The 24,749-nt window shown below is 43.9% G+C and overlaps 1 protein-coding gene across 6 annotated transcripts in view; it reads right to left on the bottom strand.

Annotated features, from left to right (window-relative positions):
* plekha6 (pleckstrin homology domain containing, family A member 6) overlaps positions 1 to 24,749 on the bottom strand; it is a 109,440-nt gene that overhangs the window by 67,610 nt on the left and 17,081 nt on the right. For 2 of the 6 annotated variants that reach the window (XM_062987046.1, XM_062987047.1), the window contains exon 2: positions 23,447 to 23,536. Coding sequence is in view for 4 of the 6 variants with exons in the window: in XM_062987048.1 (XP_062843118.1) it covers positions 6,066 to 6,106 (41 nt within the window). In the remaining 2 variants the exon portion in view is untranslated. Of the gene's footprint in view, positions 1 to 6,065; positions 6,179 to 23,446; positions 23,537 to 24,749 lie in introns of those variants that run through there. The other 4 variants (XM_062987043.1, XM_062987044.1, XM_062987048.1 and 1 more) reach the window with 3 other exon arrangements.

Here is a 24,749-nt window from a genome sequence, read left to right as displayed (position 1 = left end):
TTTACACATCGACTTCAGACTCGACTCGTTTCAAATGACTCAGACTCGACTCATGACTCGCAAAAAAATGACTTGTACACAACAAGAGTCCCTAGCATCAGCATGTGTTAACATTAGTTACTTGTGAAATTATATATATACAGTATATACAGTACAGTATATATATATATATATAATTATTATTATTATAAATATTCTGCTCTCTAATAACGCTCCGGCCGTCTTAACCCACAACGCACGCAATGGGTAAATGTTCCAGCCATCTTCCGGCGTAGCGATGAAGCCTCGCTCCCTACTCCCTACACAGTTTGAAGTTGACTTCATTTGAAAATTTTCGTTACCTTTGGATTGGAATCTCACTTAAAATAGTGGAATACCCTACATAGTGCACTTTACAGGAACAACTGGGTTGAATGGAACGCTCCTACAGAATTGGCGCTAATGGTTAAAGATCGCTTTCTGAACCAATCAGACCTTCTGATTTGAATTTGTAGTAAGAAATGCTGTTATTTGCGTTTATTCAGTTTGCGTCACACAGATGATGTGTTAATGAAACGCTCAATTGGCTTTCTAACAAGTTTGTGTTTTACTTCACAACCGGGAAAAGTTTGGAGGTTTGTAATTATAAGCACATTTACAAAATAACGGATTATATTCCTATATTCCTTAATAGCATCTGGAAGAACAGAAGCTAAGGTAAGCAGTGGTTATGATTTTTTTTTTGCTGTTTTTTTGGATTTTGGCCGATGTGCCATGATTTATCGTGCGCTTTTGTTTTGCGATGAAAACAAAACGTCAGTTTAAGCTTTTAACTGAAACCTTGTTGTTGTGGAAATTACATTCATTTGCACAGTGACTAGGAAAGTAAAGGCACTAAGTAAAACGGCAAAATACAGTCGCTAATCTGTTGTTGTTTTTTATCTGAACTTACATATTATTTGTTTATTTCTAAGCTACATTTCCAATATATGTTTTGTGTATATTATATTCACTCGTGACTTGACTTGGACTCTAGCCTAAAGACTTGTGACTTGAGTCGGACTCGGTATTTTGTGACTTGTGAACGTCTCTGGTTCACAGGCTGTGCTATTGTTTCCTATGAATTGAGTTGCACTACCTGCATACTTTACCGCCTGCCGATGAGCTCAAAGTTTAATCTGATTGAACTCTGACCCAGTTCCTTGCTGACCATTCCAAATTGCCACCAATGAGACAGTGTTTATATGTTTACATGACATTGTCAGTTCAATTAGGACCATGTTATTGGGGCTAAAATACAGCATGGCGACTATTAACACGTGAAATAGGGATTCCAGGTTTGCAGGTCAGGATTTTAGATCACAATCCCACGTTTTTGTGGCCTCGTAGCACTTTAATAAGATTTAATGTGACCTTCGATTGAAGCAATGAAGATTCGTTAACTCACGACTATTTATTACCGCCTCACGTCTTCAAGTGGCGATCACTGCCAGAGCATTCTTGGCAATGTGCCCAGCTGGTCAAATCATTTCGGCCACTAAGTGTATGATAGTTCTGTAATTACCTACAATGAAATGTTAGATTAGGTGTTAGCAAGGTCCTTCTTGCTGTGAGGCAACAGCACTATTAATAATTTATTAAGTTATAATTCACCAATGAGCCAAAACACTAGGCAATATCTATTACGTAAGAACTGCCCATCCCAATCAGAAATATATTAAATGTAAGATGTACAGTAGATCTACTTATAAAGAATTAGGCTTAAAGACCCTAGTGACTTTGATAAGGTCCAAATAGACTGGGTTGAAGTATCTCCAAAACAGCAAGGGGGTGCTGACAGTGGTCTGAGGAGCCACAAACCACCAACAGATTGCTGGGAAGCCAAGGCTCATCATTGCAAGAAGACGTCTGGTACAGACTTAAGCTACAGATCTTTTAATACTACAAACCCATCTGTGGATGAGGCTGCCAACTGTCCTCTGTCAAAAGCACCTATAATGTGCAAGCAGGCATCAGAACTTGAAAAAAGAACAATGGAAGAAGGTTGACTGGTTCTACAAGACCTGTTGTGCATTGTTTACCTATGGAGAAGATGCCTCCATGATGCACTATTGGAGGATAAGTCATTTCAGCCACTAAGTGTATGACAGTTCTGTTATTACCTACAATGAAATGTTAGATGTGAGTGTGTGTGCTACAACAGCAATATTTAATATTTCTTTATTTCATTCAAGCCACCTAGATGTCAAAGGATCTACTTGATTTACACTGCACCCACACACACGTCCACACCTATAAAGGATCGCTCCTAGTCAAATAAATCCAGGGGGTCTGAAAAACAAGCTATCAGGCGTATACAGCTCCAAAGTATTCATGACACCGGAACTGTTTGTTCTGGCATGCTGCTAGTTTTCTTTCTTTGTTTCTCAAGGTTGTCCTGCAAGGACCTGAAATCTCAAATCTCATGCAACATCGATCTCGATGGACGAAGGCGCAATCAAAACATTCCAAAAAAAATAGATAATAAAACACTGAAGGTTCTTTTCACACATGTACGAGTGTTAAGAAAGACTCAGTAATAAGAGATGGCCCAAGTCCAGCGCTAGAACTGCTACATAAATCAATTTTGGAAATGAGATTCAGCATCCGTGTGCAGCGTCTGATCGTCCCACACGCCCCTTCAAAGCATTACACCATGTAACTGAAGTAAATCACCACTGTAGCCTTTAATCTGGAAATTACTGACTGAAAATGACTGAAATGAATTGTGGGTCCATCACCTTTTGAAAAGACTGAGGAGGATTTAAATAGATGCAGCCTGACGTGAGATATATTATAATGAGCTAACAGCTGTTACGCAATCTGTTTACTGGTAAATCTGAATCGTTCATTGATTTACACCGATCAGCCATAACCACCTCCTTGTTTCTACACTCACTGTACATTTTATCAGCTCCACTTACCATATAGAAGCACTTTGTAGTTCTACAATTACTGACTGCAGTCCATCTGTTTCTTTGCATGCTTTGTTAGCCCCCTTTCATGCTGTTCTTCAATAGTCAGGACCCCCCACAGGACCCCAACAGAGCAGGTATTATTTAGGTAGTGGATAATTCTCAGCACTGCACTGACACGGACATGGTGGTGGTGTGTTAGTGTGTGTTGTGCTGGTATGAGTGCTGCTGGACTTTCCACTGTCCACTCTGTTAGACACTCCTACCTAGTTGGTTCACCTTGTAGATGTAAAGTCAGAGACGATCGCTCATCTATTGCTGCTGTTTGAGTTGGTCATCTTCAAGACCTTCATCAGTGGTCACAGGATGCTGCACACAGGGCGCTGTTGGCTGGATGTTGTTGTTTGGTGGACTATTCTCAGTCCAGCAGTGACAGTGAGGTGTTTAAAAACTCCAGCAGCGCTGCTGTGTCTGATCCACTCATACCAGCACAACACACACTAACACACCACCACCATGTCAGTGTCACTGCAGTGCTGAGAATGATCCACCACCTAAATAATACCTGCTCTGTGGTGGTCCTGTGGGGGTCCTGATTATTGTGAGTGAAGAAACAAGGAGGTGGTTTTAATGTTATGGCTGATTGGTATATATATGTATACATGTGCATACACACCCATAGGGGTGTTTAAAAACATTCCTAGGAACAATAGTTCTTTCCCATCTGTACTGAACACCCATGCACTGCACTAACACGTCTAGTGTCACGTTCTCATGACAGCCAGGCAAACTGGGTGGCAGTTTGCCAGTTTACAGTAATCAGGATCTTCCGTGCCAACAGCATAGCGCCGTTAGTCCAAATCAAGACAAATCTGATGGACGTGTTGGCTTTAGAAGATCTGTTTCACAAGCATCCAGGCATTCATCAGGCTCAGAGTTGGTCTTTCAACAGATCCTAACCGAGGCAACGATGTGCTCTGGTCTAGGTGTGGAAAGACTGGTAACGAGGCAACTGCAAATACCAATTATTAAAGAGCAAACATGATATTTCCACAGGACAGACAGGTGTGTCAGTGTTGACATATGAATGGCATGACCAGTGATTCCAGGCTGTCGGGATTCCTAAATCTAAGTCTCACAGACATTTATGCAACGTCTAGGTTTTGGCAACAGTAGTGGTCAAACAGAAGACCAATGATAAGGCCCAAAGACCTAGATTCTAGTCCCAGAGCAAGATAAACCAGTGACAAAGTCTTTAATCGGCCTATTTAAGATATGCCAGACTGGTAAACCAGTAGACGTCAATGATAGATAGACCCAGAAGACTATGACTATGGCCATTCTTGAGTCATGTTGCTTGGATCCCTTCCCAATTCTCCCAATTTCAATATTTCACTGCCTTGTGTCATTTCAAGGTTGAACCCAAGGTTGAACCCTACTGGCAGGTCTTCCCATGTCCACAGTCAACGCTCTGCAACTGGTTCAGAATGCAGACCTAGATTCTAGTCCCAAAGCAAGACAAACCAGTGACAAAGTCTTTAATCAGCCTATTTAAGTTGTGCCAGATTGGTAAACCAGTAGACGTCAGTGGACGCCTTTTGAGGATGGCAAATATGTCAAAACTTTGGACCAAGTTGGACCAAGATAGGCTTTTAATTATGACAAGGACCAATTATATAATGTCAGACTGGTCAATTAACAAACATCGAAGGCCATCTTTGACTGGAACCTAGATAGACCCCGAAGTCTGATGGTGTAAACCAATTGTAGCTTAACCATTAATGTACAGGACTATGACTGTGGCCATTCTTGAGCCACCTTGCTTGGATACCCTTCCAATTCTCCCAATATTTCACTGTCTCATGTCATTTCAAGGTTGATCACAAGGTTAAACCCTACTGGCAGGTCTTCCCATGTCCACAGTCAACGCTCTGCACCTGACCTTCCCTGGCTTCCTGTAGCTGCCATGTTTGATTCAAAACAGTGATGTTTGGTTACCACATACCCTTCAAGCCACAAGTCTGGCTGGTCTTGATCCACTAAACTAACCTTAAAAAGAAAGAACACCTTTTGTAGCAGCGGTAGATAAGCTATAGATGACAATGTAATTTTAACGTTTCCAGTTATTAAAAATCTGGACGGTCTCCGTTCAGCGGGTGCCTACAGGGTAGATTCCAAGATAAGCAGCAATTATTATGTTCACGATATATTTGCTGGCTTGTTGGCTTCATTTTTCTGCACACCATGATGTAGTGAACTGTGTTCAGAGAAGATACTCTGAGTATTGTGATGAGCCAAATGTGGTAAACCCTTTCCTTGTACGATGAAGATCTTCAAATGAGCCAAGCATGGGAGATGCTACTCTTGCTGTGAACCATTCTGAGAGATTTTCAGACCTGCTTAATTGTACAGTATTTTTACAGTAAATACAGGAAGTCCTGATGCGAACCTCCAATAGATAGGTGCACTTGGTGCCAGCGAGAAGAGCATTGTTATTGTTTATTCAGTCTTAATCAGATGTGGTGTGTTTATCTTTTACCCATTTTTGTACCTCCTAGGCTAACTTTGTTGGACGTCCAGGCTTTTTGAACTCTCTGAACGGAACTGGATCATATTTAGAGGACTTACTGTACACGGCCTCAAGCTTTCTCATCTTAATTTAATGCAACCCCATAAAGACGACCTCCAGAGAATCAAGCTGCCATCGAAACGCCAATGGAAAGTTCCAGAGGAAACAGAGTTTACTGCAATTAGCAGTAAAGTAAAGTTTTACAAGCACGTTAGAGGAAAAGGTCAATAATTATGCGTAGTCCTAATCATTTACCTACCTGGAACACCAGAGCAAACAACCACCCAGAAAAAGATTACATTAGTTTTGTGGTCACTCCCACCTGTTACTGATACTGGACTGCCAATTGAGCAGTATGCAAACACTTCAACATTTAAACCCAAATAAAACCCAATGAGTTACCAATTAACATCATAAAAAACAAACAAAAGACTCAGTCTTGAATGAGTAATGAGAGGACAAGCCACTCAATCCTTGGTCTGTTTCGGTCAGCCATACACAAGCCCACATGGTCAGAAAAGCTACTACTGAACCCAGTGACCGCAGATGTTTACAAGACCTACCTCGCTGTACCCTCATCCACTTTCTCCTCTCCTTCCATCATGCCACTGTTTTCTTCTACTATCTCCTCTTATTTCCCTCGTTCCTCCTCTCTCTTCCTCTTGCTTCGGCTGGAAAAGGCCAGCCAGGATCCGAGATTAGTATGAGTGGAATTTAAACAAGAAACGCCAAAACATTCACTTCTTCGCAATGATATCTCTAAGTCCTCCTGCAGCTGAACCCGCGCTCACATATGGATCGCATTCCCCCGGCGGAGCGGCCAGCTGGATTTAAGCGAGGCGGCTCCTGCTCCCTCTCTTTACACACAAATATACTCGCACACCCTCAGAACGGCCTCGGTGTGCTTTTCTTTCTTCCACCTCAGCTCTACTCTAATCATTAACTTCTACAGGGTTGGGCATCTGGTGCTTAACCCTTTCAGACGCCTCCTACTTTCTTCAGAGTGAGTCAGATTCCTGCCTAAAAAGAAAATATGTACTGGCTAAACTAATATGCACACGGTGCTAATGTACCGTAGGTTGTTTGTGGGTGTCCTGCAAGGATCACACCATGAGCATAATACACACTGCTATGAAAGAGGTCCAGCAAAGGTTCAAGTTATCATATGATAGATAGCCAGTGTTGGCCTGTAATGGACTGGTAACCTGTCCAAGGTGTTTCCTAACTTTTGGCCAATGAATTGGACCCACTGCATCCCTGACCAGGATAAAGTGGTGATAAAACAGACCATAAATGAATGAATCAATGAACGTCCTGCCTAAACTAATACACAAACAGTGCTACTGTGCTGTGCTCTACTGTACTGTACTTTGCTTGCTACTCTCCCTAGGAGTGGGTGTCCTGCTAGGATCACACCATGAGCACAATATACACTGCTAAGAAATCCAGAAAATACATGGGGGGCCAAAGATGTCCAGCAAAGGGTGTTATTCAATTTAAAAACCAGCAAAAGAGGTCCAGCAAAGGTTCAATTTATCAGTATTGTATGATATATAGCCAATGTTGGCCTGTAATTGACTGGTGACTTGTCCACGGTGTTTCCTAACTTTCGGCCAATTAATTGGACCCACAGCGACCCTGACCAGGATAAAGCAGTGGTAAAACACACCATGAAGGAATAAATAAATGAAGGAACGTTCATCTTAAACTAATGCATATACAGTGCTACTGTGCTGTACTGTACTGTACTGTACTTTGCTTGCTACTCTCCCTAGGAGTGGGTGTCCTGCAAGGATCACACCATGAGCACAATATGCACTCCTAAGAAAGGCAAAAAAGACATAAGGGGCGGGGCGGGGGGGGGGGTGTTATTCAATTAAAAACAGCAAAAGAGGTCCAGCAAAGGTTCAAGTTATCATGTGATATATAGCCAATGTTGGCCTGTAATGGACTGGCGACTTGTCCACAGTGTTTCCTACCTTTTGCCCAATAAATTGCACCCACTGTGACCCTGACCAGGATAAAGCGGTGGTAAAACAGACCATGAATGAATGAATCGATGAACATTCTGCCTAAACTACTACACAAAAGTGCTACTGTGCTGTACTGTACTGTACTTTGCTTGATACTCTCCCTAGGAGTGGGTGTCCTGCAAAGATCACACCATGAGCACAATACGCACTGCATATAAGTAATACAAAATGCATCCCAACATCCTGTCCTAGAGCCTGGCACAAATTTGTTCCTGCCTCACAACTTCAGCCCTCCATTCTTCATTCTTCCAATTTGCCAGCTCTACCCTCATCGACATCTCTACCAGCATGTGGTTCTTAGTGGGCGAGCCATAAAAATATAGACGGCCCACACACAGCCCTCTTGGAACTGCCTGTTGAGTCTAGGCGCACCATTAACTAACCACAGACGCACCAGCATCTTCTGCCCGACCGGCCCGTGCTTCCCGGCTCCTGCTGTTTCCCCACAATCAAATCTCATCAATCAAGGGTCTCAGCACTGTGTCTGGTCCTCCGAGCCAAAACAAACTCCCTACAGGGGATCTGAGCGTTATTTATGCTGGTGTCTCACGACCGTGCGCTTGACATTAAAGCGGAGTACGGACCGCTTGTTTTCCTTATTTTTTTTTATTCAGTCCACAGAGGACGTGTGTTTTTATGAGGCTGTGTTTTCACTTTAATCTGGCTGTGGCTCATGTGAAGATTGGTGTGTTGCTGTTGGAATTTTTGGGAGCGTTCGTGAGATCATGCTCTGATGGTACACAAGAAGGCCTGGCCAAAAATTTAGGCAAAACTCCGATTTCGAATCTCAGCTCTGCTTCCGGTTGGTTGGGCGCCCGTAGCAGGCACAATCGGCAATTGCTGGGTGGGAAAGATCTGACTAAAAACAAGGGGGTGGGGTCTTCGACATTATGTAAGGACGCTGCTTAGTAGCCTGAGGCTCCTTTTCAGAAGTGGAGGAACGTGGAGATCGGTGCGTGACTCAACATGCGCAAGACTGGTCTCACACAAGAATCCACCAAAGTATTGGGGAGTAGGAGGGGTGGGGGAATACAGTATGGGGGAAAGTATGGGGGAATACAGGCAGTTCCATAGTGCCTGTCCAGACGTGGAGGAACATGGAGATCGGTGCGTGACTCTCCATGCGCAAGACTGGCCTCACACTAGAATCCACCCAAGTATGGGGGAATAGGAAGGGTGAGGGAATACAGTATGGGGGAATACAGGCAGTTCCAAGGTGCCTGTCCAGAAGTGGAGAAACGTAGAGATCGGTGCGTGACTCTCCATGCGCAAGACTGGTCTCACACTAGAATCCACCCAAGTATGGGGGAATAGGAGGGGTGGGGGAAAGTATGGGGAATAGAGGCAGTTCCAAGGTGCCTTTCCAGACGTGGAGGAACGTGGAGATCGGTGCGTGACTCTCCATGCGTAAGACTGGTCTCACACTAGAATTTACCAAAGTATGGGGGAATAGGAGGGGTGGGGGAATACAGTATGGGGGAAAATTTGGGGGGAATACAGGCAGTTCCAAGGTGCCTGTCCAGAAGTGGAGGAAAGTGGAGATCGGTGCGTGACTCTCCATGCGCAAGACTGGCCTCACACGTGAATCCACCAAGGTATGGGCAAATAAGAAGGGGTCGGCAGACTGTGCACATGTCAGAGGGAGCGTATTTCAGGCAAATATACCCTCCTCGGATGCAATCGAAGTCCCCGGCAGTGAAAGGGAGAAAATGCATTAAAAAATGATTGGCTTTAATTAAGCATTTAAGCTTAAGGATGAGGGAGGAAGTCAAAGTGAATCAGAGCCTCCCTAACGCTAGCATGTCTGAACAATGACCTTGAACTTGAGGTTAATGTCTGATTGGACATTTCCCATCTGCTGCACCATATCAAGAAAGAAAACATGTTGAGTAAACAGCGGAAGGAAGAAATATCCGCCTCTATCTGACTGATCGCTTCTTTATCGTGTTGTGGATTTAATTTTGAATTATTATAATTGGTATTTTTACCCATCAATCCATCACATATTTGATTTAGACGTCCTGGATGTCCTTCCTGACACAACCCTGCTATTTATCCGGGTCTGGGTCCGGCACTAAGGGGGCGCTGATCCGTTACACCCATGCACTTTGTGGATTTGTAAGCCCCGTCTGTGATTCGAACCCCCGAAATACAAATTACAGAAGTATTAAGACCCTTTATTTAATCCCATGTAGAAGACACTTGGCAGCAATTCCAGCCTCAAGTCTAGGATCATCTCTACAAGCTTTGCACATCTGGATTTCGGCAGCTTATCCCATTACCCTTCGCTGCTGACTGAGGAGCTTCGCAATTGACACGCGCTCCGAGGCTAGTTCATATGCGGATCAGCCTTGTGCACGGAGAGCCACACTCTGATCAGCATTATTCCCCAATTCTTCACAGGCGCCATCAATCAGCCAGGGGGTCATACCTGCACCAGTTATGAGGAACCCTGGTCCGACTCATCCCACCCTGAACAAGAGCCAGCCCCCCTTCCCCCCATACAATAACTTAAGATCCCCCCAGCACTGGACTCTACAATTCATTATACACACATATGTATATATTTACATATAGAATATATAGTGTTTCATTATATAGTTATATACTCTATTTACTGTACTTACACTGTACTGGAGCTGCTGTAACACGAGAATTTCCTCCATAGGAATCAATAAAGGAATCTTATCTTGTGGCCGGGTGGCAGAGCTGAGATTCGTTACGATGTATTCGAAATCCCAGCTCTGGTGTGCTAGCGTATTTTACAGCTATGTGGCCTACTCTCACGCTTTTTTAGATTAATGGAGGTTAAAATCTGGGCCACTCAAGGACATTCAGTGACTTGCCCTGATGCCAGTACGTTATTGCTGTGGCTGTTTATGAGTCGTCTGAGTCTAGTGTTTAGCGATTTAACATTTTTCATTCGCGTGGCGTTCAGGGTTCATTTGCAATTTGAGACGGTTCTAGCAATCCTATGGCAATTCAGTTAGTAATGGGTTAGTCAAAATGTCCAAGATGTCATAGTCTAAAGCAGCTAAAAACACGAAGAGTTCGAATTCGGGATCTCGAATACATCGTATCGAATCCCAGCTCTGCCTTGCCGGCTGAGGCTGAGCGGCCACATGAACAACGACTGGCCTGTTGTTCAGATGGGCGGGACTAAGCCGGATAGGGTCTCTCTCTGTCAGACTGGTACAATTACAACCTCTGCTGGCTGATTAGAGGCGCCTACACAGAGATGAGGAAGGAGTGCTCTTAGGGTGTGTCTCTCCGTACACAACGCTAGGTGGCACAACATTCGTCAATGTGTGGGTGATAAGATGCATACGGCTTGCTGCCCACGTGACGGAGGGGGCGTGGGTTAGCTTCGATCTCCTCGGTCAGAGCAGGGATGGAGCAGAGAGGAAGCATGATGCAATTGGGCAGTTGGATGAGGGGAGAAAATGCATTAAAAAAAAATTTTAACCTCAAACCTATCACTGGATGTTCTAGGTTTACATTCAACTATTTAGGTAGGCTGTGCTGTGTATTGAATTTATTATGGCCCTACAAATAACCAAAAGAACACCGTGGTTTAAAACAATACAATATTTATAGAGCTTTAAATAGTTGGCTTCTTTCCTCCCTACCTGTCATCACGTACTAATAAAAAGCTCTGTACCTATAGGCTCTATATAACCATACATCGGGTTTTCCAACTGTGTGCTGACGGACAAACTCAACAGCTGGATGGATTTCTTTCCTCGACTCGATACATAGAAATCACTCTAAGCAAACAACAACGCACACATATTAACATGCAAGCTGCCCATGAGAAAGCCAGAACATTTCAAAGGTTGTGATAGCAACCACTCTGTTCGCCAAACTGCAGCCACGGGACAGAAGGAATTCAGGGCTTCCAGTTGACCTGAAACAAACATTGGTGTCTTTTGGTAGAGCCAACCGTCTGAGACCATTTTTTGCATAGAATTTATTACGTTTTTCATTACGAGTCATTTAACCAGCATAACAGTTTGAGGGAATAGTTGAATCATAGAAGATTCCTAGGAATTTTAGAGTTTTTTGGTGTTTGGCGCTACTGAAAAGCAAGTAAGTTGTTTAGCACAAGATCTGCTCACGTTCAGTTATGAATATGGCCATATCGAACACTAAGAAATGCTTGTACCTTTGTTTAATTGTTGATTAATCAAAATATACACCCATCAGCCATAATATTAAAACACTTTGTAGTTCTACAATTACTGATGTAGTCCATCTATTTCTCTACATACTTTTTTGACCTGCTTTCACTCTGTTCTTTAATGGTCAGGACCACCACAGGACCACCACAGAGTAGGTATTATTTAGGTGGTGGATCGTTCTCAGCACTGCTGACACTGACATGGTGGTGGTGTGTTAGTGTGTGTTGTGCTGATATGAGTGGATCAGACAGAGCAATGCTCACTGTCCCTGCTGGACTGAGAATAGTCCACCAACCAAAAATATCCAGCCAACAGCGCCGTGGGCAGCGTCCTGTGACCACTGATGAAGGTCTAGAAGATGACCGACTCAAACAGCAGCCATAGATGAGCAATCGTCTCTGACTTTACATCTACAAGGTGAACCAACTAGGTAGGAGTGTCTAATAGAGTGGACTGTGAGTGGTCACGGTATTTAAAAACTCCAGCACAACACACACTAACACACCACCACCATGTCAGTGTCAGTGCAGTGCTGAGAATGATCCACCACCTAAATAATACCTGCTCTGTGGGGGTCCTGACCATTGAAGAACAGCATTTAAGGGGGTAACAAAGCATGTAGAGGAACATATGGACAACAGTCAGTAATTGTAGAACTACAAAGTGCTTTTATATGGTAAGTGGAGCTGATAAAATGGACAGTGAGTGTAATGTAAAGGTTGCTGGTTAAAGCCCCACCCCTGCCAGATTGCCACTGTTGGGTGCTTAAGTAGCGCCCTTAACCCTCAATTGCTTAGACACTATACTGTACTGTCACAGTATTTTTTACCTTCCAATCCCAACAGGGTTAGGGTTAGGGTTAGGGTTAGGCACATTTTATTGTCTTTAAACTCGTGCTTCAATCTCCATGAGCTTTCACCCTCTTTACTATCGCCCGCTACTCCTCAAGGCCATCGGCATGACTGGTATGTCAACACTGAAAGTCCTTCCTAACACGCTCCTGCAAACACAGATATACACATACTCCTCCAACACACACACACACACACACACATAAACATTCTTCCCCAAACACAAAGTGTCTCCCAGAGATAATCCACAGCACCCGCTTTGGCTGCTCCCGTCAAACAGAGGGAAAATAGTTATTTATCATAGTCTGGCCACACAGCAGCCCGAGGTTGAACTCCTCAAAACACCCCCACAGTGCTCTCGGGCCAATTAAAACATTCCAGCCCCGTGGACCTTTGTTTTCATTCTGGCCCATTAACTTGTAATTTAGCGCTAATCTGTAAATGAGGACAAGTTAAAACACCAGCTGTGGCCTTAAAAAGAACTCGCTTGTTGTGTTCGCCTGGTTCTAATCAAGACTTGGCATACAGTAAACAATCTGTAAGATCTTGTTTTGGAAAGATTGACCTTGCAGAACTAGTTAACACAGAAAAAGGATCATAAGAAGATGAACGTAGGAACAAAGCAGGGTGGAGAACCTGTGGCCATCCCTCCCCAGGGAGATTACAAACCAACAGGTAGCAGCTTGCTCCAGGAACGGGAGGAATGTGGGTTATTTGTGGAGGACGCGTGGCACGGCAGACGGCTGGACCAAACCGGTGTTGCGAGTGTCGTTGAGACCTTTATCTTAAAAACAACAGGAGTGTCAATCACCAGTTTCTGGAGAGGCTGAGCTTTAATGGTGATAATCACCAGGTTAATAAAAGGGAGAGAACAGCAAAGCATTGTTCACATAGCTGAACCGCGCAATATCTCGCTGCTGTCAGGCTGCCGGGCGTCTAAACCAGGGTTTTTCAAACACGCCCAGGGGTCACGAGCCTAAAAAATAGGTTGCAGGAAAAATAAGAAGAAATAAACTTGTACAGGAACGCCCCCTTGTGGAGATACATCTTGTAAACCACAGTGGGACCAGATTGCCACCCTTTTTTAATGTAGTGCACTTGATTTCGTCTTCCGATGCTGAGAGATACCAGATTGATGGCAAGGAGAGCATGTCGCTGTACACGTGTCGGAAGAGGCGTGTACAGCCCTCCTCTTCTCGCCCGTGCTTTCTGCACAGGCGTCTCTTCCGCCAATCAGTGTCCTTACACAGCGTATGAAGACCCACCCACCCACACATAGTCTGGCCCCCACCCTGCAGATACGGTGGCCAATTAGTATCTGCTGCAGGCACTGATGGCGCCCAGCCGATGTATTGGTGCAATGTGAAGGGTATTCCTGCCTTGCGCCAAGTGATTGTCATACATATATACATATACACCGACGAGGCATAACATTATGACCACTGACAGGTGACGTGAATAACACTGATTATCTCTTCATCACGACACCTGTTAGTAGGTGGGATATATTAGGCAGCAAGTGAACATTTTACCCTCAAAGTTGATGTTAGAAGCAGGAATCATGGACAAGCGTGAGGATTTGAGCCAGTTTGATGAGGGCCAAATTGTGATGGCTAGACGACTGGGTCAGAGCATCTCCAAAACTGCAGCTCTTGTGGGGTGTTCCCGGTCTGCAGCTGTCAGTATCTGTTAAAAGTGATCCAAGGCAGGAACAGTGGTAAACCGGCGACAGGGTCATGGGCGACCAAGGCTCATTGATGCACGTGGGTCCTGCCATCCATGTGGATGTTACTTTGACATGTACCACCTACCTAAGCATCGCTGCAGACCATGTCCACCCTTTCATAGAAACGGTATTCCCTGATTCGCTGTGGCCTCTTTCAGCAGGATAATGAGGTTCAGGAACGGTTTGAGGAGCACTGCAATGAGGTTGAGGTGTTCACTTGGCCTCCAAATTCCTCAGATCTCAATCCAATCGAGCATCTGTGAGACGTGCTGGACAAACACAACTTAGAGGAGTTATAAAGGATCTTCTGCTGACATCTTGGTGCCAGGTGCTACAGCACACCTTCAGGGGTCTGGTGGAGTCCATGCCTCGACGGGTCAGGGCTGTTTTGGCAGCAAAAGGGGGACCAACACAATATTATTATGCCAGATCGCCTGCCTGCTGTCAACACCTCCCACCTGCACATGTGAGTGTTTTGTACCAGAGGGTAAACATTGACACCCTGTGGCCATTTAATGGCACACGTGTAGCACTATTACTGGCACATACAAACCACAGGAATCCTTTTAGCGTTGAGAGCCGGTTCTTAGTAGTATAGTAACAGTATAGATTAATCTCCGTGTACCTAAATCACATGTTGTTGTGGTTTACCCCCGATGCCGGATTTTGGATTAGCATTTATCTATGACCGTGTGTACGTGTGTGTGTGCATAGCTCGCCTTCACGATTCGAAGCATGCGTGGCGTCCGCGTTTAAACACACTGTCGACACCTGCCCGCGCTCCGGATGACATCCGGCGGATTGAAACAAAGCTGTAATTCTGTCGGTGTGTTGGCTCATCACACAGACATTTAGCAGGGGTTCGGTTCCTCCTCCTCCTCCTCGTGCCCAAGGCTACATGCACACATAGGTGTATTTTACAAGCTCTGACAGGCAACACAGATAGCACACTTTTAGAAGTCAGCTGAGCCTTTGTTAGAGTTGTAAATAAACAACAATTCAAATCGGCTGCATCCAATGAAAAACTTGATTTGAATAAAGACTGCTACAGCTGTCAAAACCCCATTTCCAAAAAAGTTGGGGCATTCATATTGTAAAATGCAATAAGAGCAAGAACTTTTATTAACTGACAAAGTACAACGTGGGTATAATTCACTGGACAGAAAGGCTCAGGTGGCACAGCAATAAAAACACACGCTAGAACACTGGAGCTGGGATCTCTAATACATCGTATCGAGTTTCAGCTCTGCCTGCCGGCTAGACTGAGCAGCCACATGAACAACGATTGGCCTGTTGTTCAGATAGGGGTGGGATATTAAAAGCCGGATATGGTCTCTCTCATAACTAATGCAATTACGACATCTGCTGGCTGATTGATGGCGCCTGCACAGAGATGGGAAGAGTGCTGTCAGGGTGTGTCTCTCCGTACACAGTGCTGATCCGCATTGCACTCGTCAAAGTGTAGGTGACAAGATGCTTAGCTGGGTTAGCTTTGTTCTCCTCAATCAGAGCGGGGATCGGCATTGGTGGAGAGGATGCACGACGCATTCGGGCAATTGGACACGCTAAAAGGGAGGAAGAGAAAATGCATAAACAAAACATAAAAAAATTCAAAAAGAAAGGTAGGAAACACCCCAAAGAGGTTGCCAGTCCATCACAGGTCAAAAACACTCACAAACTTTTATATTTAGGACAATTTTAGTATCTCCAATTAATATGACTGCATGTCTTTGGACTGTGAGAGGAGACCAGAGCTTGTGGAGATGGACTGCTCAACCTAGAAATTGAATGTAGGACCTTTTTGCTGTGAGGTGATAGTGCTACCCACCGAGCCACCGGGCAAAATAAGAGCAGATGATTCCACTATTGGTAACAGGTAAGGGTGTCATGATTATAAAAATGAGGTAAAATAGTGGGATCTATTAAAGCCTCAGTCTTTGCAATGAGAAATTTGTCAGTATTTCAACATCTACCATACATAATATGGTGAAAAGATTCAGCAAATCTAGAGATCTGTCTGTGTGGGGCAAAGACGGAAACCAGTGTTTGTATACGGCATTGCATAAGAAACTGACAGGCATGTGGTATCGGTTGTTGGTTCTTTGGAAAACCGTTGTTACTTAACACAGACCGTCACTGCATCAAGAAATGAAAACTGAATCTCTATCTGTCCCCATTTGAATTTATTTAGTGTGTCGCAGGCATTGAATCCTAAATTTGTTCATACTGTGTTTACAATATACAATCAAGTTGTCAGTGTAAGCCAGGTGTGTCCAAACTTTTCCTGTTGGGGGCTAGATGGAGTAAAAATATGCAAACATGGGCCACCAAATGAATAAAGTATAATAGGCTTACGTGATTACTACCAATTACACACCGCCATGTTCATCCAAAAGCCCAGGAATGTTAAGGTAGGTGTAACAATAATGTTTTGAGTTAGGGGGAAAGAAGACTGAGGCTGCATCCAAAATCGCATACTTAAACAGTATGTACTAAAATCGAGGCAGCGATAAATCACGGCACAGCGGCCAATATCCAAAACACAGCAAAAAAAATCATAACCACTGCTTACCTTAGCTTATGTTCTTCCAGATGCTATTACATTTATAACCGTGTGTCCCATTAGGAATATAATCCGTTTATTTGTAAATGTGCTTATAATTATTGTTGTTGTGAAGTAAAACACGAACTCATTAAAAAGCCAATAAAGCGTTTCATTGACACATTATCTGTGTGACGCAAACTGAATAAAAGCAAATAACAGCATTTCTTACTAAAAATTACAATCAGAAGGTCTGATTGGTCTTTCAACCATTAGCACCAATTCTGTAGGAGCGTTCCATTCACCCCAGTTGTTCCTGTGAAGTGCACTACATAGGGTATTCCATCATTTTAAGTGAGATTCCAATCCAAAGGTAACAAAAATGTTCAAATGAAGTGAACTTCAAACTGTGTAAGGAGTAGGGAGCGACGCTTCATCACTACGCCGGAAGCTGGCTGGAACATTGACCTATTGTGGGTTAAGACGGCCGGAGCAGAATATTTATAATAATAATAATTAGATATATATAATTGTCACACGTAACTAATATTAACACATGCTGACGCTAGGGACTCTTGTTGTTTACGAGTCATTTTTCTGCAAGTCCGAGTCCGAGTCGAGGGCCAGCTGTAGCCTAGTGGTTAAGGTACTAGGCCAGTGACCAGAGGGTCGCTGGTTCAAGCCCCACCACTGCCAGGTTGTCACTGTTGGGCCCTTGAGCAAGGCCCTTAACCCTCAATTGCTCAGACTGTATACTGTAACTGTAATGTAAGTCGCTTTGGATAAAGGCGTCTGTTAAATGCTGAAAATGTAAATGTAAATGTTCGCTGCTGCAACACTGTGAATTTCCCCACTGTGGGACTAATAAAGGATTATCTTATCTTATCTTATCTTATCTTAAATGTCTGAAGTCACTGTGTGTGAGTCACAGACTCGAGTCCCCACCTCTGGTTTGGACACCTCTGATGTAAACACTGGACACTTGTACTTTTGTTAGTTAAATTTATAGATTGTTGTTTTGTTTGCATTTTTAAAAATAGTCCAACTGAGATAAAAATGTTATATTATTATAAAAAATAATAATGCGGTGTTCACAAATCAGCAGATCTTAAATTCACACTGATGCGCAATGCTCCAATGCTTTCAGCTCCATAAAACAAAGCTTATAAGCACAGACGGAGTCAGTCCGCCAGTTTCAGGCTCTGACTAAATCACTTTCTGCCAGATTTATAAGTCCCACATCAACATAGCTGATGTCTTGACCAGCTTGAGACTTCATCCCTAATAACTCTGGGTGCCGGCCAAAACCAACATGCGGTCTGAAACATAGCTCTTCTTATTAAGCTCTTCATTTACTTTATGACACCCCAGATCAGTCCACTATTTCTCTCTCTCCATCACTACCTTTATTCGCCTCATATATCTCACGCTCCCCATTAATCATTTCCCCTGGAAGAACAGACAAACAATAGATTCAAACAAAGCCTGCAATTCACTCTAGATGCGGCCGAATTATCTACGCCTGGTAAACAGGTGGTATGTTTTTAATTGTGATGGTGTCAGGTGGCAGTAGGTACTTATCTCGGCTATTGTCATTGTTTATCCCCTAACTCTGCGACCTTTACTGTCAGCATTCCTAATTGTGATGCTTTATTCATTAGTTAACAACAGATGGTCTGATTCAGGCAGCCACATTATACAAAGCCTGTTCCAAAAAAAGATTGGACAGTTGAAAATATGTAAATAAAACAAAGCATTTGATGTGCAAAGGAAACTTTTGATAAATACTACTGCTCAAGAGTCCAGGGACTTTAGGGGCGACCCTTTTTGAATACACACTGATCAGCCATAACATTAAAACCACCTCTGTCCATTCATCAGCTCCACTTTTCGTATAGAAGCACTTTGTAGTTCTACAATTACTGACTATAGTCCATCTGTTTCTTTACATGCTTTGTTAGCCCCCTTTTCACCCTGTTCTTCAATGGTCAGGACACCCACAGGACCACTACAGAGCAGGTATTATTTGGGTGGTGGATCATTCTCAGCACTGCAGTGACACTGATATGGTGGTGGTGTTGTGCTGGTACAAGTGGATCAGACACATTAATGCTGATGGAATATTTATACACCTTACTGTCCCTGCTGGACTGAGAATAGTCTACCAACCTAAAATATCCAGCCAATAGCGCCCCGTGGGCAGCGTCCTGTGACCACTGATGAAGGTCTAGAAGATGACCAACTCAAACAGCAGCAATAGATGAGCGATCGTCTCTGACTTTACATCTACAAGGTGGACCAACTAGGTAGGAGTGTCTAATAGAGTGGACAGTGAGTGGACACAGTATTTAAAAACTCCAGCAGCGCTGCTGTGTCTGATCCACTCATACCAGCACAACACACACTGACACCCCACCATGTCAGTGTCACTGCAGTGCTGAGAATGATCCACCACCCTGTGACCCTGTGGTGGTCCTGATCATTGAAGAACAGGGTGAAAGCAGGCTAAAAAGGTATGTAGAGAAATAGATGGACTACAGTCAGTAATTGTAGAACTACAAAGTGCTTCTATATGGTAAGTGGAGCTAAAAAAATGGACAGTGAATGTAGAAACAAGGAGGTTTTAATATATATATATTATAATATAAAGACATAAAGATATAAAGAGTTAAATTGAAAGGCTTCTCTGGGTAGGAGTGTCCCAGTGACAGCAGTCTACCACACACACACAGATGTACACACACCAAAAAGTTCCTCAGAGCCACAGGACAAGCAAGGTATTCATCCCTCAAAGCCTCCATCATCACCAGACTCCCTGTTTACCTCAGAGATCCTGCAGGTTCTGCCAAGTATGGGTATTAGCCCGGTGCAGTGACGATTGGCCCCTTTGCCAAATCGTCAGTCTAAGCATCAACACTGGCAGACAAATCACATTCTAAAAGTCCTCTTGGATATGTCTCTACAAGCTGTGCACACCTGGATTTGGGCAGTTTATCCCATTCTTCATGGCCGATCCACTGTCATCTTAAATAGTGGGATAGTTTTAGATCTAGTGGGTTTAAGAAAATTTTATCTATTCATTATCAAATCCACAACAGTACCATATGTGTATATGTGCAAAAAGTCAAGGGGTCTGAACACTTTTGAATCCACTATATAACTGTAGAAGCTGGCAGAACCTCTGTCTCCATAAACAGCTTCTAAAGAGTCACTTAGGAACTTTCAAACCCGTTTTCTCTGCCATTTCACCTTGATCTTTGAGCTCTTTGAGGGGTCAGGTAACAAGACAACAAGAGACAGTGCTTTGCCCAAGGGGAAATGTCAACACAAGTCAACAAGAGCATGATAAACCAAGAGTTCATTCCAGCCCTGAAGGTGGAGAATGGCCATTGTGATTTCCCTGCTCAGTCAACCAAGTTGACCCTCCAAGTAATTACCAGGATAGATCAGGCAAAGGAATCAAGACTTGAATTAATGATCCTGTATAAACAGGATGATCCTGGACTAGCAATGACGCCAAGGAGACGTTAACAGTCACATGGTAAATCCAGTAGGTCTGTTGAGATTTGTAACCAGTGTTAAAATAAGTGGTTACATGGTGTAATAATCAGGACTCTGGACAATAAAGCCTTCAAATCCAAGATTAAACGTAATTGAGCGCTGGATGATGACTAAGAGCAGATTGCGAGTATAAAAACGTTTAGTTTACTTGGGCTAATCCATAAATCTCCCTCATTTTCTGTCATAAGTGACAGACAGACAGGGAGAAACTTGGTAAATCTTCCAAATCCAAGGTAATGCAACACAAACACTGTGTTGTGGTGTCACAAAGGTAATTTATATCTTTCACTTTTATGTTGTTACTGTCTTATTTACCTCTGCTAGGCTGGACTCCACAAGGCCTCTGAAGCTGAAGGTATCTGGTACTAGAAAATGACCAGCAGGTTCTTCAACAGTGCACCATGAAGCCAACGTGTGCCAATGTCCAGCTTTAAAGCCTGCATACACATTGTAGCAGCTTTTAACAGTCGACAGGTGTTAGTATGGACATTTCGACTGGTCTGTGACTACAGAAGGGTTTGATTACCTGTTTTGAGCCACAGCTGGACCATACCAGATGGGATAGCCTTAGTTGTCCTTTGGCATCAATGAGTCTTGGTCAACCACCCCTATTAACAGTGGTTCATGGTTTGTCCCTTTTTTCGTCATCTTTTTTGTAGGGAAATGACACATGATGTTGGCTGGTGACCTTGTTTTATTGCTCCAATGTCCACTCAAAGCTTGCTTACACATTGTAGGAGCTGGACAGGTGTTAGTATGGGCATTTCGACTGGCCTGCAACTACAGAAGGGTTTGATGCACTGTGTTTGAGTCACAGTCGGCCTTCAGTTGGACCATACCAGATGGGATGGCCTTAGTTGTCCTTTTGCATCATTGAATCAAGGTCAACCACCCCAACTAACAGCAGTTCATGGTTTGTCCCCTCTTGGACTTGGACAACTGTCAGTAGGTTCCCCTTGTCATGCATTTACTTGGACCCCAATATAACCCCACACCCAACTCGTTCCCCAATTGTCCCCAATGCATTAAAAAAATGCAGATTTGTCAAGATGTTCATATCTAATCCGAGAACAAACCACCAAAATCTGGTCAGACATGTATTAAGCTGCAGGAATATAGGATAGCATGTCCACAGTCAAGCAATCTTCACGTCATCATAGTCTTAGTAGCTTTTTTTCTGGCAGGGAAGCTTCTATGTTCCATCTTCCATAGCAAACAGAATGGCTCATCCAGCAACAGCAGGTTTCTTTGTGACTAATCGTCATCCACCCATCGCCAATCAGCATCCTCAAGTTTGAGCTTGTTGGACATCCCGTTTTAAAAACATGGGCATTATTCTGGCTAGGGCACCCCATTTGCAGCTATAACAGTCTCCATACTTCTGAAAAGGGCCCATGCTTAAGGACAACAGTGGCAATCTGGTGACCTTCAGATTTCTAGTCCAGGGTCGTAACCACTGAGTTACCACGGCCACCATGTGTAAAGGTCCGGCTCACAATCTATCTTCCAATTCCTCCAAAAGGTGTCTAATGGGGTTGAGGTCAAGGCTCTGTGCAGGCCTCTGTGAGTTCCTATACATCAAATCCATCCCTATGGGATTTATTTTGTACACGGGGTAGTCCTACTGGACCTGAAAGTGGCCTGGTCAGACCTTCTGCCACAAAGTTGGACATGATATAAATGACTTTATACACTGTTTGGCCATAAGTGGATGTTAAATCTGAACTGAATAATAAGAAGGGGTGTCCACATACTTTTGGCCGTATAGCGCAATTAGAAGAACGAGCTCCTAATAAGCTTATAAACTCATTAAGTTCTGGAATAGTGCACCAGCTTATGCTAATGATAGATTAAAACACAATGATAAGACTTTGTACTGTTCACTGTTCGTTGTTGACTTGTTCAAAACCAGAAGGCATTGCATTACAGCTGTGGGCTCATTTCCTCACACCTGTCTGTACCTGTACCCGTGCGGGAGTCTGACTTAAGTAAAACATCTGCGTCATCCTGTAAACATGCTGTACATGACATTGTGGTGAATGAATCCATCAGCGGAATCGACTGATTCCTTAAGTGGAGCTTTCAGGGGGCTTCTGGGTGACACAGCTGATAGAGTTGGTGCCCCACAGCAAAATGGGTCAAGGGGAACAGGGTTTTTTCCCTGCGTCTGGTCTCTGTCTGTGAAAAATTAGTTCTTTCCATGCTAACACCTTGACCAGACGGTAGGAAGAGAGACGTTATGGCATCCAACCAGTGACTCTTTATGTTCATGGGGTAGTCATACTGGCAACGGGCAATTATTTACACTTACTCCCTTTCTTAACCGTTTATCCAATTAGGGACGCGGGGTGGGTGCTGGAGCCTATCCCAGCTTTTCAATGGGTGCAAGGCACACAGTAACACCCTGGACGGGGCGCCGGTCCATCGCAGGGCACACACACACGTTAGGTTCGCGGGGGGTGCTGGAGCCTATCCCAGCTTTTCAATGGGTGCAAGGCACACAGTAACACCCTGGACGAGGTGTCGGTCCATCGCAGGGCAGACACACACACATACACACACCCATTCACCTATAGGGCAATTCAGTGTCTCCAGTTAACCTGACTGCATGTTTTTGGACTGTGGGAGGAAACCGGAGCTCCTGGAGGAAAGCCACACAGACCACCTCGGATCGCCCCGCCTGGGGATCAAACCCAGGACCTTCTTGCTGTGAGGCGATAGTGCTACCCACCGAGCCACAACACAACAGTGTGCAAAAAGTCAACTACCTTGATAACTACCTTCAGGAAACTACCTGATAACTTAGCTTTAATAAATTGTATATTTATTTTTGTCCTCTGAGTTGCTGTGGTTCTTTCCACAGCTTTATCAGACAGTGTTTGACTGTCTGGGTTTCTAACAGCATCGATCTCCCGCCTCCATCACTGAAACCCTTTGAGCTAAGAGCAGCAAGGCAAAGGACCGAATCAAGCGCCCGTACTCAAGAGACACACAAACAACCACCAACCTTCATCTCGCCACTTGAAACAGCAAATAAAAAGAGCGCCTACCTTTCTGAGAGTCTTTCCTCTCCAACGTTCTCCTAGCGATCCGTTTTTCTCCTCTGCCTGCCTCTCTTCCTGTATGAGAATGTGGTGTGGCTTGAATGAAGGAGGTGGGAGAGTGGAGGAGAAATAGAATAAGAAAGAGAAAAAAAACACAGAGAGTGAGTGAGTAAAGCAGGAAAATCAAAAGCTGCAGGGCAGAGGAGGAGAAACATGAAACCGGTGGTGGCCCTCGAACAATTATCCCCCCCCCCCTCTCTTTCCCGCTATTTTTCCCCTCCGATCCCTTCACTTCTGATCCCTCCCATTCTAAAAAAAGGGATTTTTTTGGAGTAGCCATAACATTAAAACCACCTCCTTGTTTCTACACTCACTGTCCATTTTATCAGCTCCACTTACCACATAGAAGCACTTTGTAGTTCTACAATTACTGACTGTAGTCCATCTGTTTCTCTGCATGCTTTGTTAGCCCCCTTTCATGCTGTTCTTCAATGGTCAGGACTCTCCCAGGACCACTACAGAGCAGGTATTATTTAGGTGGTGGATCATTCTCAGCACTGCAGTGACACTGACATGGTGGTGGTGTGTTAGTGTGTGTTGTGCTGGTCCTGGGTGTGGATCTGCTCTGCACCTAGTGTTTCCAGGGTAGTACCAGACCCACCGCAGCCATGACCGACCGTCTAACAAGATAACTAACGGGTATGAATGGAATTACAAAATAGTCCGGTCGTCTGTGTTGACATCAAGTCTTGAGTAGGCAGCTCTCGAGTGTGTGTTTGCACAGACACAAATTCAATTAAACACACACACACACACCCTTCACAAGCCTTGTTCACGAATTAAAGACGTTAAACCTAAACAAAGACCTCCAGATGTCGCACGAGCGTGTAATTACTGGTGTGTTCTGTGTGGTTTTCATTCGTCTGTTATTATAAACACCCGCAGCCCGGAGCAGATCGAGATCGAGCTTCCGCTCCTGTTTAAGTAGCCCCGCCACAGGTCAGAGGTTAAACACTGTCAGGCCTGTTGGTAATATTCAGTGGGAGGAAGAGCAGATCGATTACTACGATAATATACAAGCTCAGTGCAGTCACACAGATCACAAATATACAGATCATTCATTTACCTTTTATTTATATTTTATTATATTTATTTTATTTTATTAAAAACATTACAGAGACAAGATCTGCATGGTTTCAACTGATTACTATTAAATCAATTAATTACATTAATGTATCTACAGTGAAGTGAGAAAGTTTTCAGACCCTTTGACAATTTGCACAATTTATTGTTGTGGATTTAATTTGAA

Source organism: Trichomycterus rosablanca, chromosome 24 (assembly GCF_030014385.1).
Source record: "Trichomycterus rosablanca isolate fTriRos1 chromosome 24, fTriRos1.hap1, whole genome shotgun sequence".
Classification (NCBI taxonomy): Eukaryota; Metazoa; Chordata; class Actinopteri; order Siluriformes; family Trichomycteridae; genus Trichomycterus; species Trichomycterus rosablanca.
Note: the sequence above shows the minus strand (reverse complement) of the source record. Positions and strands in the feature narration are given on the sequence as shown.